We start from the raw sequence: 13,423 nt of genomic DNA on the forward strand, positions 1-13,423 counted from the left end.
TTTTTTAAAAATGGTTATACTAATTCAATTCATTAAATTCATTATTATTATTATATTATAAAATTATGACTATATTTTTTATTACTGTGTAAAAAATGTTTGCCAAATATTGTCAATTAGTTTATGAAATATATTTAAAGAAAACAAGTGTTAATGTTTTTTAATGCTCATTATGACAATAATATCAATTAATAAAATTATTTGACAATATCTGTGATATAATGGTTTTAAAACATCAATGTTTTTTCTATGTATTAATTGAAAAAACTTATTGTACAACAAATTGTGTTAATTTATTAACTAACTAAATAAATAACATTTTTATTTGATAAAATACAGTATAACTTAGATTATAAAATTTTAAAAAATTGAACTTTATTATCATTATATAAATAAAAGTAGTAATATTTAAATTATTTAAAAAATATTGTTTAACAATTATGTACAAACATGTGAATTGAAATTGATAAATTTTAAATTTCTATTTATAGATATTAATTAACAAGTATTGATAAATTGAAAAAAGAGACAAATATGTTTTCATATTTAAATTTATGAGATTATAATAAAAGTTATTTTATCAACACTTATAAAATGTTTTTTTTAAATTTAAATCCATGTTAAGTTTTGAACTTTTATAATTTTTAAATTTATGGTAATTTTACATAATTTTAAAAACAATAGTTTTTATTATTTGTGATCTCTTTTTAAATGTTTGGTTAAATTTTCTTTACGTTTATATCTTTGACGACAACCTTTGACCTGACATATGTGTGGTCTTTCTCCAGTATGTTTGAACCGGTGTTTCGTCAAATGCGAGTTATCTGAAAACGATTTGTTGCAACCATTGTACTCACATTTGAACGCCAATTGCCGTAAATGTACTTTACGTTTGTGTCGATTTAGGTGATAGTTGTGAACAAATTGTTTGTCGCAACTTTTGTAATTGCATTTGAATTTAGGTTTCATTGATTTTTGTTGTCGCTGTTGTTGAAGTTTGTCACACTCATTGTCATCGCATTTAGTTTTACATAATTTAATTAAATTAATAGTGCAATCAAAATTGTATCCGACAATATTATTTTTATGCATTTTTATCATTTTATTATCCAAACGCTTTGACAAACATTTCAAATAAATTAACTTTTTAAAACTTACTTTTAACTCATTTTGCATAATTATATTATAATTATACTATTTTTTAGTAGATTTAAGTTATATATTGTTATATATTTAAACATCTAAATTTACTGTATATTATTATTGTGTTCATTGACTTATTAACTAAACAAACAAAAACCGTTACAAATATCATGGCTGGTCTTAACTGTTATCACATGTTTTCCTCAATTGCTTATTATATTACTTGGACCTTGGAGCCAGTCTAAAATTGCAAAATAGGATTTACACATAAAACACACATACATATCAAATAAAATGCATTTTGAGAGCGAGAGAGAGAGAAAAAAAGGATATACAAAATTATAAATATATAAATAATAATAAAAAATAGTTTTTATTAATATAATTTAGTAATTCATTACTTTATTATGGTTTTAAAAATATTGTAACCAAATTTATTAAATAATTTTATAGTTATTAAAAAAATATTATACAAATTTTAATTATATAAATCTAATAAATATTTAATTATTTATATTAAAGGAAAATGATTGATATAAAAATTAGTTAGAAAAATATATATAATTATTAAAAATTTTATAATAAACACTAATATAAATAAATTTTTGAATATTCTCGCAAAATATTTGTAAAATTTATATTATTTTTAAAAATATTATTTTTGTCTTTCACGTAAGATCTCATAAATTAATATATTATATATTATACTCATTTTTATAGATTTTGCATATCATTGTTCAGTAAATAAATATATGAATAGTTTGAATAGCATATAAAATATGAAATAAATTAATAAAAATACAATAAAAAACAACACTAAGATATTTTATATATTACTATATGACAATAATTTTATTTAAACAGTAAAATACAGTACAATACAAAAATATTTTTTACAATTTAAATAAAAATGTTAAAATCTAATATATATATTACAGTATATTCTAATAATTTTTTACATTAAGTAGATTAGAATAGAAATAAAATTGATGTATTTATTATGATTTTTAGTAAGTCATAAAAATATTAGCACTTAATTTATTGTCAAATATGTTTTGTCATTATATTAATATTACTTATGAAAATATTTAATTATAGTTAAATTTTATTTTATAAAGTGATTAATAAAAATATAAAATAATACATATATTTTACTATACTATTATAAAATATATTATATTTTTATAAAAAATATAAATAAAAAAATTATAAACTAAAATATTTAAGTAAAGTTATTTTTGCAATTTAATAAATTTTGTGTATTATATTTAAAAAATTAATTATTGATTTTTATTAAAATAATTTCCAAATTTGACTTATTACTAACAATATGTTAGTCTAATTATAAAGCTATTTCAAAATATTGATATAATTATATATGTTTTTATGTTATGAATCATAGGGACTCTAGTTATGATTACTTAAACATTTTGCTTTAAAAACCTATAACTTATACTTAAGTTATAATAAAATTAGATCAGTATATAAATATAAATAGAATTACTATGGATACAGAATAAAATTATTATTAACATAACATTATTTTATTTTTTACAAAATTTTGATGAAAAAATATATACAATAATTAACTATTAGAGTAAATTTTTGAAATTATAAAATAATAATAATACTAATCAAAAATAAATTAGAATAAATACTTTAAAAATTATTATTATTTTTAATATCCTTAACTATATTGCAATTAATTATGTACTTAATTATGTAACTTAATTGTAATAATATTTATAGTTAACAAAAAAATAATATAGAAAATAATGAATTTATGGTTCATATTTTGGTCGGCTATTTATGATAAACTCTGGTCACTGTGGAAATGGACGGCCCATAAGTGCACCGGTAATTGTGAAATACAACGTCTGTGTTGTTCGTCCAATAATACCGGTGCCGAACGATCCAAAGCTATTGGTAACGCATATTACTATTTAATTGTTGTACAAATTAATTATTAATTAATAATAATACTAATAATTATTATATTAAAGAATATTCAATAGTTAAAAGCAAATCTCAAGTATTGAAGAAAATGAATGCCGAGTTAAGCCGTTTGGCGGACAGTCAACTGTTGACCAATAAGTGGATACTGTTTGAAAAGTATATCGACGAAACAGTTGTACTCAAAGAGATCGATACTAAAACACATGTCGAGTAAGTGGACAGTCGTGTGAATTATAATTTATTAATCAATTAGTTTATGTAACTCAACACCGCATACACACATACAGTAGTTATCATCAGTTAATCAATAATATTAAATCAGATAATATATCAATTGATTACAGACATAGAAACTTACTCTTAATTTTGTAGGTCATATCAGGTCAAGTAAATTGTATGGTTTAAGTCGGATCAGGTATGGCTTCAGAAACATTATTATTTAGATTAGATCTGGAAAAATGTTTCATTTTAATCAAACATAAGCTTAAAATAAAAATATATTAAATTAATATTAGATATGATAAGCAATAACATATTAATTATATATTAATTATATTAATTATAATAGTATATTTAATCAATACTATTCATTCATTCAATATCAATAGTATACTAATTTAATATTATATGAATTTGATTTACTGTCAGTGATATAGTATTAAATTGATATACATTTTATTTTAACAATTTTGTTTATACAGTATTAAATTATTAAAATTTATAATTTATAAAATTATAATATTAATATATTAATATTATTTAATATATATATATATTGTTTATTTAACTATACTATAATATTTATGTTGTCCTCTAATCTAAACAGTTTTATACCGGCATATCGTATATGTTTAGTACACATCTACGGCTATAAGCAATTGATTCGTCAGATTCATAATATGCGGTCCATTATCTGCGACCCGCGTAACAGCGCTCACCAAAAAATGCTTCAAAACCTGTGGTCACAGCTTATGGACGAACCGTTGAGTGGTGTCCACAGCAAACAATGGCAGGACATCGGCTTTCAGGGACCCGATCCTAGTCTCGATTTACGGTCAATGGGTTTGTTAGCGTTGGACAACCTGTTGTTTTTTGTTACCGTCTATCGAGAGATGGCTCGCAATACACTACAACATTCATTGCATCCGACACAGGGGTAAATCAAACCCTCATTAGTACCCAATTATTTGATATTTGTATCTTAAATAGCTATCCGTTTGCTTGGGTTGGCATCAATTTGACTCAATTGGTACTTAAGTTATTATTGGACGGACACTTGAAAACACATTTTTACAATTGTTTTCAGCGTATCTTCAAAATTGAAGATTTTCACAAAGTTTACAGTAAGAAATTAATCAAATATCAAATTATGTATTATTGCAAAAATAATTTCAAAATTTATATTTAAAAAAAAAAATTAGGCTATTTATACACCAAATTTGATAAACTATGGATTGATAAGACTCAGGAATCGGAGCAAAATTTCTATTACATTATCAGTCAATTTGAGAGCCAACTGACCGAACAGTTGGCCGACGATAAGACTGTCCTCAGTTGGGAGGCATCACAGTCTCGTCCGGTTGTTGAGACAAAACTGTGGTAAAATTGTTATGTATTTTCTTGATTATATCATTTTTTATTTAATAGTAAATCATCTATTGTTAAACTATACTATTGTATACTACACTATCAGTTTATTAGGCTAATTATAATTTTATTTATTTAGTAAAAATTGTATTTGATGTTAATAAAATAATTGTAATAAATTGTACATGTACATATAAATTTATATATATACTGTAATTCAAATTTGTCTATACATGTATGAAACCTATCAACAAAAACAAAAATACTGTATTACTTGACCCATAACTTTATCACATTTAAACAATCATTTATTTCTCCACCAAAAAAATGTGCTTAATTTTCGCATAAGTATTGTTTCATTATATAATATATATATATATATATATATCTTTATTTTAATTATATATATATACAGATACTGTCCAACTGTTAAACTATTGAACTCTCAAACAAACAACATTATACCACTACTTTATATACAATGTAAAGTGTATATAACATCTCAATGTTTTTTTTTGTTGAGCACCTGTAGTCAGAGTAGACGACATAACCGATCGATATAATCAATTATTGTTAAGTAGTGACATATGATGTCGACCAATAAATAAATCCCAATTGACATCAATTTAATAAATCTTAATTTCGATCAATTAGAGTGACTGTATATATTAGTGTTGGCAAAAAAAGAGTAATTTTTTCAAATAATAAAGAAATTTCTAGAAATTTTTTAAAAGGAATTTTCTGTCTATGGGATCACCATGTTAATTTTGTTATCTCGATATTAGTTATCTTATAACAATAAATTTTGATTAGAAGTAATAGTTAAATATTATTAGTATCAGTATTTTAATTAATAATTAAAGTAAAAATCTTTTTTATTATATTAAACTAAAAATATAATTAATGATTAATAAAATTTTAGAAAACTATAATTTTTTTATATAGGGATTCCATTTGTATGTATATATATATATATAATTTATATATGTATTGTCTCATTAATATATTAAATAATATTACAAATTAACTATAGATATATGTATATCACAGTACAATAATAAATTAAAATTTCTATAGAAATTTATTCTTGACAAATTTACTAGAAATTTCTAGTGTCCATCTCTAACACATTTACTAGACTGTATGGTTAGTCATCTTTTATTATATTATTGAACATCAATATAATTTTATTTTATCAATATCAATATATCAAAATAATTTTATCAAATATAAATTTAACTTCAATTTAATTAATTACTATTAAACTAATATGATATAGTTAATTGTATTTTATTAATTATAAGTACTATTGCATTAAATCATACTTTTTTAGTCTATAAAATTAGATATAAATTATTTAGATATTTACAGCATTTATAAAATTTATTTTTTGTGCGCTCTTGAAAAATATCTTAAAATTAATTATAATAATAACTTTTGAAAAAAAAACTTTTGTGACTTATATGATAACATCATTAATAATTAATTTATGATTAATATACTGTATAGATATTATACTTTATTATATATATGTTAATATAAATAAAGTAGTTATTAATGTAATATACTGTAATTAACTGCAAAACAATTTAATTAGATTTCGACTATGAAGTGATTTGCATTGACTTTCATGTCAACTACAGTGTAAAACATTGAAATAAATAATTAATTAATGTAATTATTATTAATAAAGTAAATTTTGTCAAATATTATTTCAGCTAATCTTAGATAATAATATACATAAAAAAGTTTGCATATAAATTGCGAGACATTCAGTAGTTTTGGACATCTCTTAGACAAAACAAATATATAAAAAATATTTTGTTGTTCAATAGCGACAACATTGCATATAATGTTTAGTAATATAAAAAATATTTCTATAAAATATAATGTAATAAAAGTTTGAGACTATTTATGTTGAAGAAAGTTATTTTTAAAATTATTTTTAAACATTTAAAAAACATGTATTTACTTAAAGCGTTAGCTATTGTAATGAACGTTGTGTCCCATCAAACACCAACACAACAGTTTGGTAATTCAATAACTGGCGAACGGGTAGATCAGCCACTGGTAGTGCCAAAGTCGGACATTGATTACAGTGACTGCGGACAGGAATTTCAATGTTTTGCATTGGACGACATGTCGTGCATAGAGACTGGCGATTGTACTGTACTGTTGAAAACCAAACCCATAGATACTGGTGCTGTATTCAAGTTATATTGGAATCGCGATGAAGGAGTTAACGGCTTTCAGGACACATGGGTTTGGGTGGGACTCTCTGATGACAATCTACTGGGAAATGACTCATTGACAGTGTTTGACATATCAACTGACAATACTGTAATTCAAAGCCAGGGTATGGACACTGTACCGGCGGGTCAGGTATACGATAATAATAATTGGTACTGGCAAGATAATCAATTTATTAGTGACTCACACGCATACTATTATGATGGCCTGTTGGTTGCAAAATGGACATACGATACAGTGACCAAAGTTAATGATAAAATATTTGATTTCGATAACAATGCTTATCATATTGTATTAGCCTATGGTTGGATAGATAAAGAGTCAGGTAAATACATAATTACTTATACATTAATTGTATTTTTTTTGTAAATAATTGTAATGAGTTTTTTTATTACTAATATATTTTGTTATTTTTTAGGTGAGACAAAAATATCCGTTCAAAAAGTGGTATCTGAGCATGGTGTATTATTTAAATAAATCATTGTTTGTAATAAATTATTTCATTTTACAATTAATTGTAGCTTAAATAGATAAAAATATACTGTATATATGTATGTAATTATCATATTAATATTATTCAGTATTAATACATAAATTGTAAATAAAGTTATATATTTTTAAAGTGCTCAATGATAATAAAAATTGTTTTAAAATTTATCAATGGAAAATGTAAACGGAAAACAATAAACAAAAAATACATTTTTAATAAATTATTTTTTTAAAATTTAACCTTTAAAAATAAAAATTAATTTTATATTTAGAATAGAAATACTTTAGAAATATTTGATAACTTTACAGAAAGTCTATTAATCTATTATATTTTACAAACATTAAAAAATATTATTACTGTATATTTGTTGATTTATTCATATTTCTTTACTACTATATATTTTGTAAATCAAAATCATGTGTTTTACTTTAAATTGAGAAATATTGCAAAAAAATTTGTAATTTTTTGCAATAAATTTTTTAAATCAAGTATATTAAATTTATAATTATTATATTTTATTAAGTAATATTAATAAAAAATAAATTACTTAATGACTACTAAATGACTAAACGAGAATTTAAATAGTTAATTTTTATTAATAAAATATACTTATATTATAATTAAATAAAAATATTAAATTATTTATAATATAATTAAATAAAAATATTAAATTATTTATATTGATAATATAATTAAATAAAAATATTAAATTATTTATATAAACTTATTTTTAAAATATATTTATTTAATAATAGTTTTAATAATAATAATATAATATTGTTTAATATTAAAATATTGATAAAAATTGCTGTCAAATTAAAATAAATCTATATATTGTATATAATTTTATATAGATATATAGATAAAATAAAACCATTTAATAAATTATTTCATTTTTCCATCGATTAGTACCAGATATACATATAAAGTTCTCATTATTAAAAATATTAAAAACATATATATTATAAAAATAGTTTTCGTAAAGTATTTCAAAAATGTTTTTGTATAAAATATTATAAAAAGAAAATATGCAATTGTCACCATAAAAAAATTAAAAAAAACAATATTATTAATTGAAGTTAAATTATTTAATCACTCAATCAATCAATTTCTATTGCAAAACATATATATGCCGCACACTAACAGCCCAGTCGAGTAAACAGTATAGTAGTTGTTATATATGCGGCACTCGCCGTCTAACAGGTGTCGACCAACAAATAGATACAATGTTAGTGCCGACATTAGATAGGCTACCGACGCGATTAGCAACATCTTGAACAGCCAGTAGGCTATTTCTATGCGTTGCATACGTTGCCGGGCCTTACCAATGGAGTCGTCCGACTCTTTCAACAGATGACGCCGATTACCAAAATGCGAGTTACGGGCAAATGTATCCCAATTGATGGATGTCATGTCAAAGTTGAACAGTTGTTTCTCATCCGTGTCCAGACATTGGTACAGTTGTAGCAAATTTTGTGACCGAAACATCCACTCGTGTTGTGTAAAGTAATTCATAACGTGCAGCGCGTAATGCATTTTACCCGTCACGCGGACCATACTATTTAACAATACAAACAATGATTAGGCAAATGGATGTTATAAATAATTATTCAAATAATTAGTCAATTGTTATATACATTCTCCTGTGTCCGCATAACATGATTATTAGGTCGAGAAAATAGGCAAACATCCAGTGAGAGAAAAACACTTTCAATGGATTTAGTATAGGATGCGGACCCGTTTGCTTTGGCGGTTTGATAACCGGTCTAACAGCACGTATAGAGGGTGCCTCTTGAGCTCCTTTATAGCCAGATTCAAAAATCTGGCCCCAAGTTATCGGATGAATGTTGCTTGATGTTATGTTATAGATTTTTAAATTGGTTTCACTATACAAACAATTAATAAGATTGCTTAATTTTTAAATTTTAACAAAAAAATAATTATTCAATTAACTAATTATTTACTTAATAATATAGTATAAATATTTCTATAAATAAATTCTGTAATAATTTTTTTGTTAACATTGAAACATTTCTTTTTATAAATAATTAAAAAGTAAATTATTTAACGAATTTCTGATTATTATATTACATTTGTATTGCATGTATTTAACTATTTATTTATTTGTGAAATTTTTTTTGCTCAAATAACAACATACATATAAATTGAATATTATATCAAATACATTATGATTAGTAACTTAATTAACTTTATTTATTAAAAAAAATATATTTTGAAATAAATCTATCTAATTTCAATATATTATCAAATTTATTCAACAAAACTGAAATATACAGTAGAGTTATTTATTAATAAATACTAATAAATATATTGCTTTTGATTATTGGCACTCCATATAAACGTACTTGACATTGAAAATCTTAAATAAACTATAATATATGAAAATTTATTTATTAATATAATAAATATCCTATCTATATATGTCGTTAAAAATTAGTCTCACAATTTGGTGCAAAAATTATTAGGAGTGTATATTTAATAGTAAGAGTGCTAACTGAGATGCTTAAAATAAGTGCTAATAATATATCTTATTTTTTTAAAAATTATTATTATTGCAGTTTATATTTAGTGAAAAAGTTTTATACATGTTTAGTATTAATATAAATAAATTATTGTCAAAATATGTGACATATATTAGAAATATGACATACCTGTGCACTGATCAGTGCTACCTAAAAATGTTTAATTTCAAGTTCATTGTATCCGTAAATTTGTATGTATATTAATAAGTTTGAGAGAGAGAGAGAGAGAGAGAGAGAGAGAGAGAGAGAGAGAGAGAGAGAGAGAGAGAGAGAGAGACTATACAATACACAGCCTGTGCAGCACAGGTATACTATATAGTACTGTGCGATAACTAACTATTAGATTATCTTAAATGATGCCATTTCTCTGTTGATAAAAGGAAATCTTATTAAAATAAATCGTTGTTTGTTATAATAAAATATGCACTCAATCTCAATGTCAATAAGATTTGTCAATAAAATTAATTTCTGCAAAAATATATATTCCGTATTTGTATAAAAACATTTATTTAGATATAAGTATTTATAATTTTTTTTTATAAATATCATAAATATTAAGTGTTTATGATTTATTTAATTTAGGCAAACAAAGAAATTATAATTTCAATAATAATTTTGAATATATTGTTGGTATTAAAAATAAATTTACTAAAATAACTTAACTTAAATACTGTACTTTTTATAATAGCAATGTAAATAAATAAACTAAAAAATAGATAATTAAACTGATATAAATTTTTTTGTTAATTGATAAAATGATAGAAATCTATTGAAGTGTAATATCTTATATAGTAATAGATAAATAATAATAAAAATATTTAAAATAAAATATAATAATTATATGATTAGTATAGTAATAAATAAGAAAAAACATACCGATTCTGTTGGCCAACAGCAGCGCCGACGGCTATCATAGCGTTGGCAACTTTGTCTACCGGCACAAAATCGGTCTTTGCATAGTAGTTCCAATTGACGGCTCTCAATATGCCCAGTGCTCCCAATATACTTATACCCGACGGTCCATTTACATTGTCTATCCAACCGGGTCGGGGCTCTGTGTCCGAGTTGACCACAATAGCCGGTCGGACGACAGCACAGGGCAAGTCCTGACATTCCTGTGCCACTAATTGTTCGGCCAATGCTTTTGTATAGGTATATGTGTTTGGACGGCCTTCCATCAGATGGTGAGATAACTGATCCAATGACGCCGATGGTAACCATCTATAATAATAATAATTAGTTTTATAATCAATCAATCATTTATTGTTTGAAATAATTATTTTAAAATATATAATAATAAAATTATTAAATTATATTATTTTTTTTGTAAAATGAGTAAATATTTTTACAAATATATAAAATAAAATATTTATATCATTTATTGATATGTGATATTGAAATTTTATTAGTTTTTTTTATAGTTAAATACTTTTTATTGCTGTATTTTTGTTGATTTTCCCAGTAATACTGTATTTAGACATTAATTATTGTTATAATTGTTTGTATATATTAAAAGAAATTTTTGTGTGACATTTAAAAGTAATTTTTTTACTTTTTTATTTTATTAACTATTTAGTGATCAATGACTTTCTAAAATAATTTTATTGTTGTTTTATATGTTGTTAATTTTTATTTGCTTTTTTGTGTTAAAAATAAAATAATGTGTATATTATATATAATATATTGTATGTTACTATTATTTTTTTTATTACATTTTTATTCTCAATCTTGATTGTTATCAATTCAGATAATCTTGATTTATATTTTTTGTGTGTTTGTGTAAGCATTTACAGTATTTATGTGTAATATATATAGTTTTTATATATTGTATAAAAATGAATATATTTTAAATACTAAATTGGGGTCAATAGTAAAATTTTATTGACAATACAGTATATGCTATCACTATCTATCAAAATTACTTTGACAAGAAAATCTTAAAACTAAAAAATATGATATTTTTATAAATAAACTAAATATATAATTTATATATATATATATATATATATATATACTAAATATATTGATAGTAAAAATCTAATACAAATTTATAAATTATTTTCAAAAAAATAAAAAAAAGATAACTTTCCATAAAATTTTTATTAATCTTTAAAGACAAATATTATATTCAGAGATTAATATCAATAACAAATATAATTTTTTGTTTCTTTTAACAAATATTGTTTTAAAATCTATTGCATATATAAATATTTAAAAATTATAGACTAAAAATTTTCCAGAAATATTTGAACAAATAAAAAAATTAATGACAATAAATATGACTAACCTTGACATTTGCATTAACTCATGAGCATCGGCTGACACTTTATAGAACTGTTCGTCGATCTCCCGGCGCTGGCAATGGCTATAAGCTGTGGAACAGTGTATAAAACACGACAACTGTTTGATTTGTTTACACAAATTGATGACCTGTTTGGTTGCAAATACATTGTAATCAAGACTTTCTCTGAAGAAGAGAAAAAATACAATAAAATTAAAAAAATAAAAAATTTAGTATTTTTTAAAACTGATAATTAATGGACAGTTAGACAAAAAATACATACTTAAGCGGTGCGTCAAACTTAACACTGGCTGCACAATGAAACACAACGTTAACGTTATCGCAAATGGACTGTAGATCCGAGTCCGAGAAACCAAGTCCTTCACTAGTAATGTCGCCTTCAACTGGTGTCACCTTATTTTTAACGGGATTGTCATCATTGAGTACATAAGTGAACGGTACTGATGACAGCATACTAGACAGTCGTTTATTACTTGACATGTCATACTTGGATCGCATCAATACATATATGTGTTGGACATCAGGACAGGCGGTCAATATTTTCAATAGTATTATCTAAAAAATAAAAATAGTTGACTTATAATTAATAAAATAAGTAATTGATAGTAATATACTTTATAAACTTACTTTTCCTATGAAACCAGACGCTCCAGTAATTAATATTGATTTGTTGGCATAAAAGTCTCTAATTTTGATACTTTCAATATTACCGTTAATCATGATTTTTGTTGTTACTTATGAACAAATGTCAAAACATATAAATAAATATAAAATTATTAAAACACAATATTTCAATAACAAACAAAATCAATATATATTTATATATTGTCTATGCGTTAGCAAAAAAAATAAAACACAGTCACCAAAAAACTAGTATTTAATAGACTATAGACTAATAGAATTATTGAAAAAAGTAATCCAAAAATTTCAAACAGATTTCTATCACAACTATATATATATATATTATAGTATATATATATATATATTTAGTAGATTGACGTCAAACCCATGTGTCTATATATCAGTCAATACAACTGTTAGAAGCTTAGAATATACAATAATATAGTGAAGACTGGGCTAAAAACAGCCAGAAATTTATGTGTATATGAAATCAATAGATATTTAGATAGAGATAGTTTAGAGTGAGAGTAA

General features: G+C 22.9%; 3 protein-coding genes across 3 annotated transcripts; 1 reads left to right on the forward strand and 2 right to left on the reverse strand.

The window, feature by feature from the left end:
* Positions 1 to 690: 690 nt before the first annotated feature.
* LOC128963248 (zinc finger protein 714-like) lies at positions 691 to 1,092 on the reverse strand. The gene has a single exon (XM_054309749.1). The coding sequence runs from the start codon at positions 1,090 to 1,092 to the stop codon at positions 691 to 693; it is 402 nt and encodes a 133-aa protein (XP_054165724.1).
* A 1,826-nt stretch (positions 1,093 to 2,918) lies between these two features.
* On the forward strand, positions 2,919 to 4,702 carry LOC128963249 (ELMO domain-containing protein 2-like). The gene is made up of 5 exons (XM_054309750.1): positions 2,919 to 3,069; positions 3,147 to 3,309; positions 3,926 to 4,255; positions 4,309 to 4,442; positions 4,521 to 4,702. The coding sequence occupies exons 1-5, from the start codon at positions 2,919 to 2,921 to the stop codon at positions 4,700 to 4,702; spliced, it is 960 nt and encodes a 319-aa protein (XP_054165725.1).
* Positions 4,703 to 8,419: 3,717 nt separating this feature from the next.
* LOC128963251 (fatty acyl-CoA reductase 1-like) lies at positions 8,420 to 12,991 on the reverse strand. Its single transcript, XM_054309752.1, has 6 exons — positions 12,899 to 12,991; positions 12,534 to 12,826; positions 12,257 to 12,436; positions 10,846 to 11,190; positions 9,064 to 9,312; positions 8,420 to 8,984 (listed from the first exon to the last, which is right to left on the reverse strand). Exons 1-6 carry the CDS (start codon positions 12,989 to 12,991, stop codon positions 8,531 to 8,533), a joined length of 1,614 nt encoding a protein of 537 aa, XP_054165727.1. The 3' UTR covers positions 8,420 to 8,530.
* Between the last annotated feature and the right edge of the window lie 432 nt (positions 12,992 to 13,423).

The sequence above is a fragment of the Oppia nitens genome, unplaced genomic scaffold, assembly GCF_028296485.1.
Source record: "Oppia nitens isolate AA-2021 unplaced genomic scaffold, nextdenovo-longstitch-racon4-pilon3 scaffold7_pilon_pilon_pilon, whole genome shotgun sequence".
In the NCBI taxonomy this organism is placed as follows: Eukaryota; Metazoa; Arthropoda; class Arachnida; order Sarcoptiformes; family Oppiidae; genus Oppia; species Oppia nitens.

Bases quoted from the DNA above. Each gene is read 5' to 3' on its own strand.
- LOC128963251 (XM_054309752.1), bottom strand. From the start codon at position 12,991: ATGATTAACGGTAATATTGAAAGTATCAAAATTAGAGACTTTTATGCC. The intron at 12,827-12,898 runs GTAAGTTTATAA...TTTATTTTTTAG, and splicing joins CGTCTGGTTTCATAGGAAAA to ATAATACTATTGAAAATATT. The intron at 8,985-9,063 runs GTATATAACAAT...ATTGTTAAATAG, and splicing joins TTATGCGGACACAGGAGAAT to TATGGTCCGCGTGACGGGTA.
- LOC128963249 (XM_054309750.1), top strand. From the start codon at position 2,919: ATGAATTTATGGTTCATATTTTGGTCGGCTATTTATGATAAACTCTGG. The intron at 3,070-3,146 runs GTAACGCATATT...ATTATATTAAAG, and splicing joins CGAACGATCCAAAGCTATTG to AATATTCAATAGTTAAAAGC. The intron at 4,256-4,308 runs GTAAATCAAACC...TATCTTAAATAG, and splicing joins TCATTGCATCCGACACAGGG to CTATCCGTTTGCTTGGGTTG.
- LOC128963248 (XM_054309749.1), bottom strand. From the start codon at position 1,092: ATGCATAAAAATAATATTGTCGGATACAATTTTGATTGCACTATTAAT.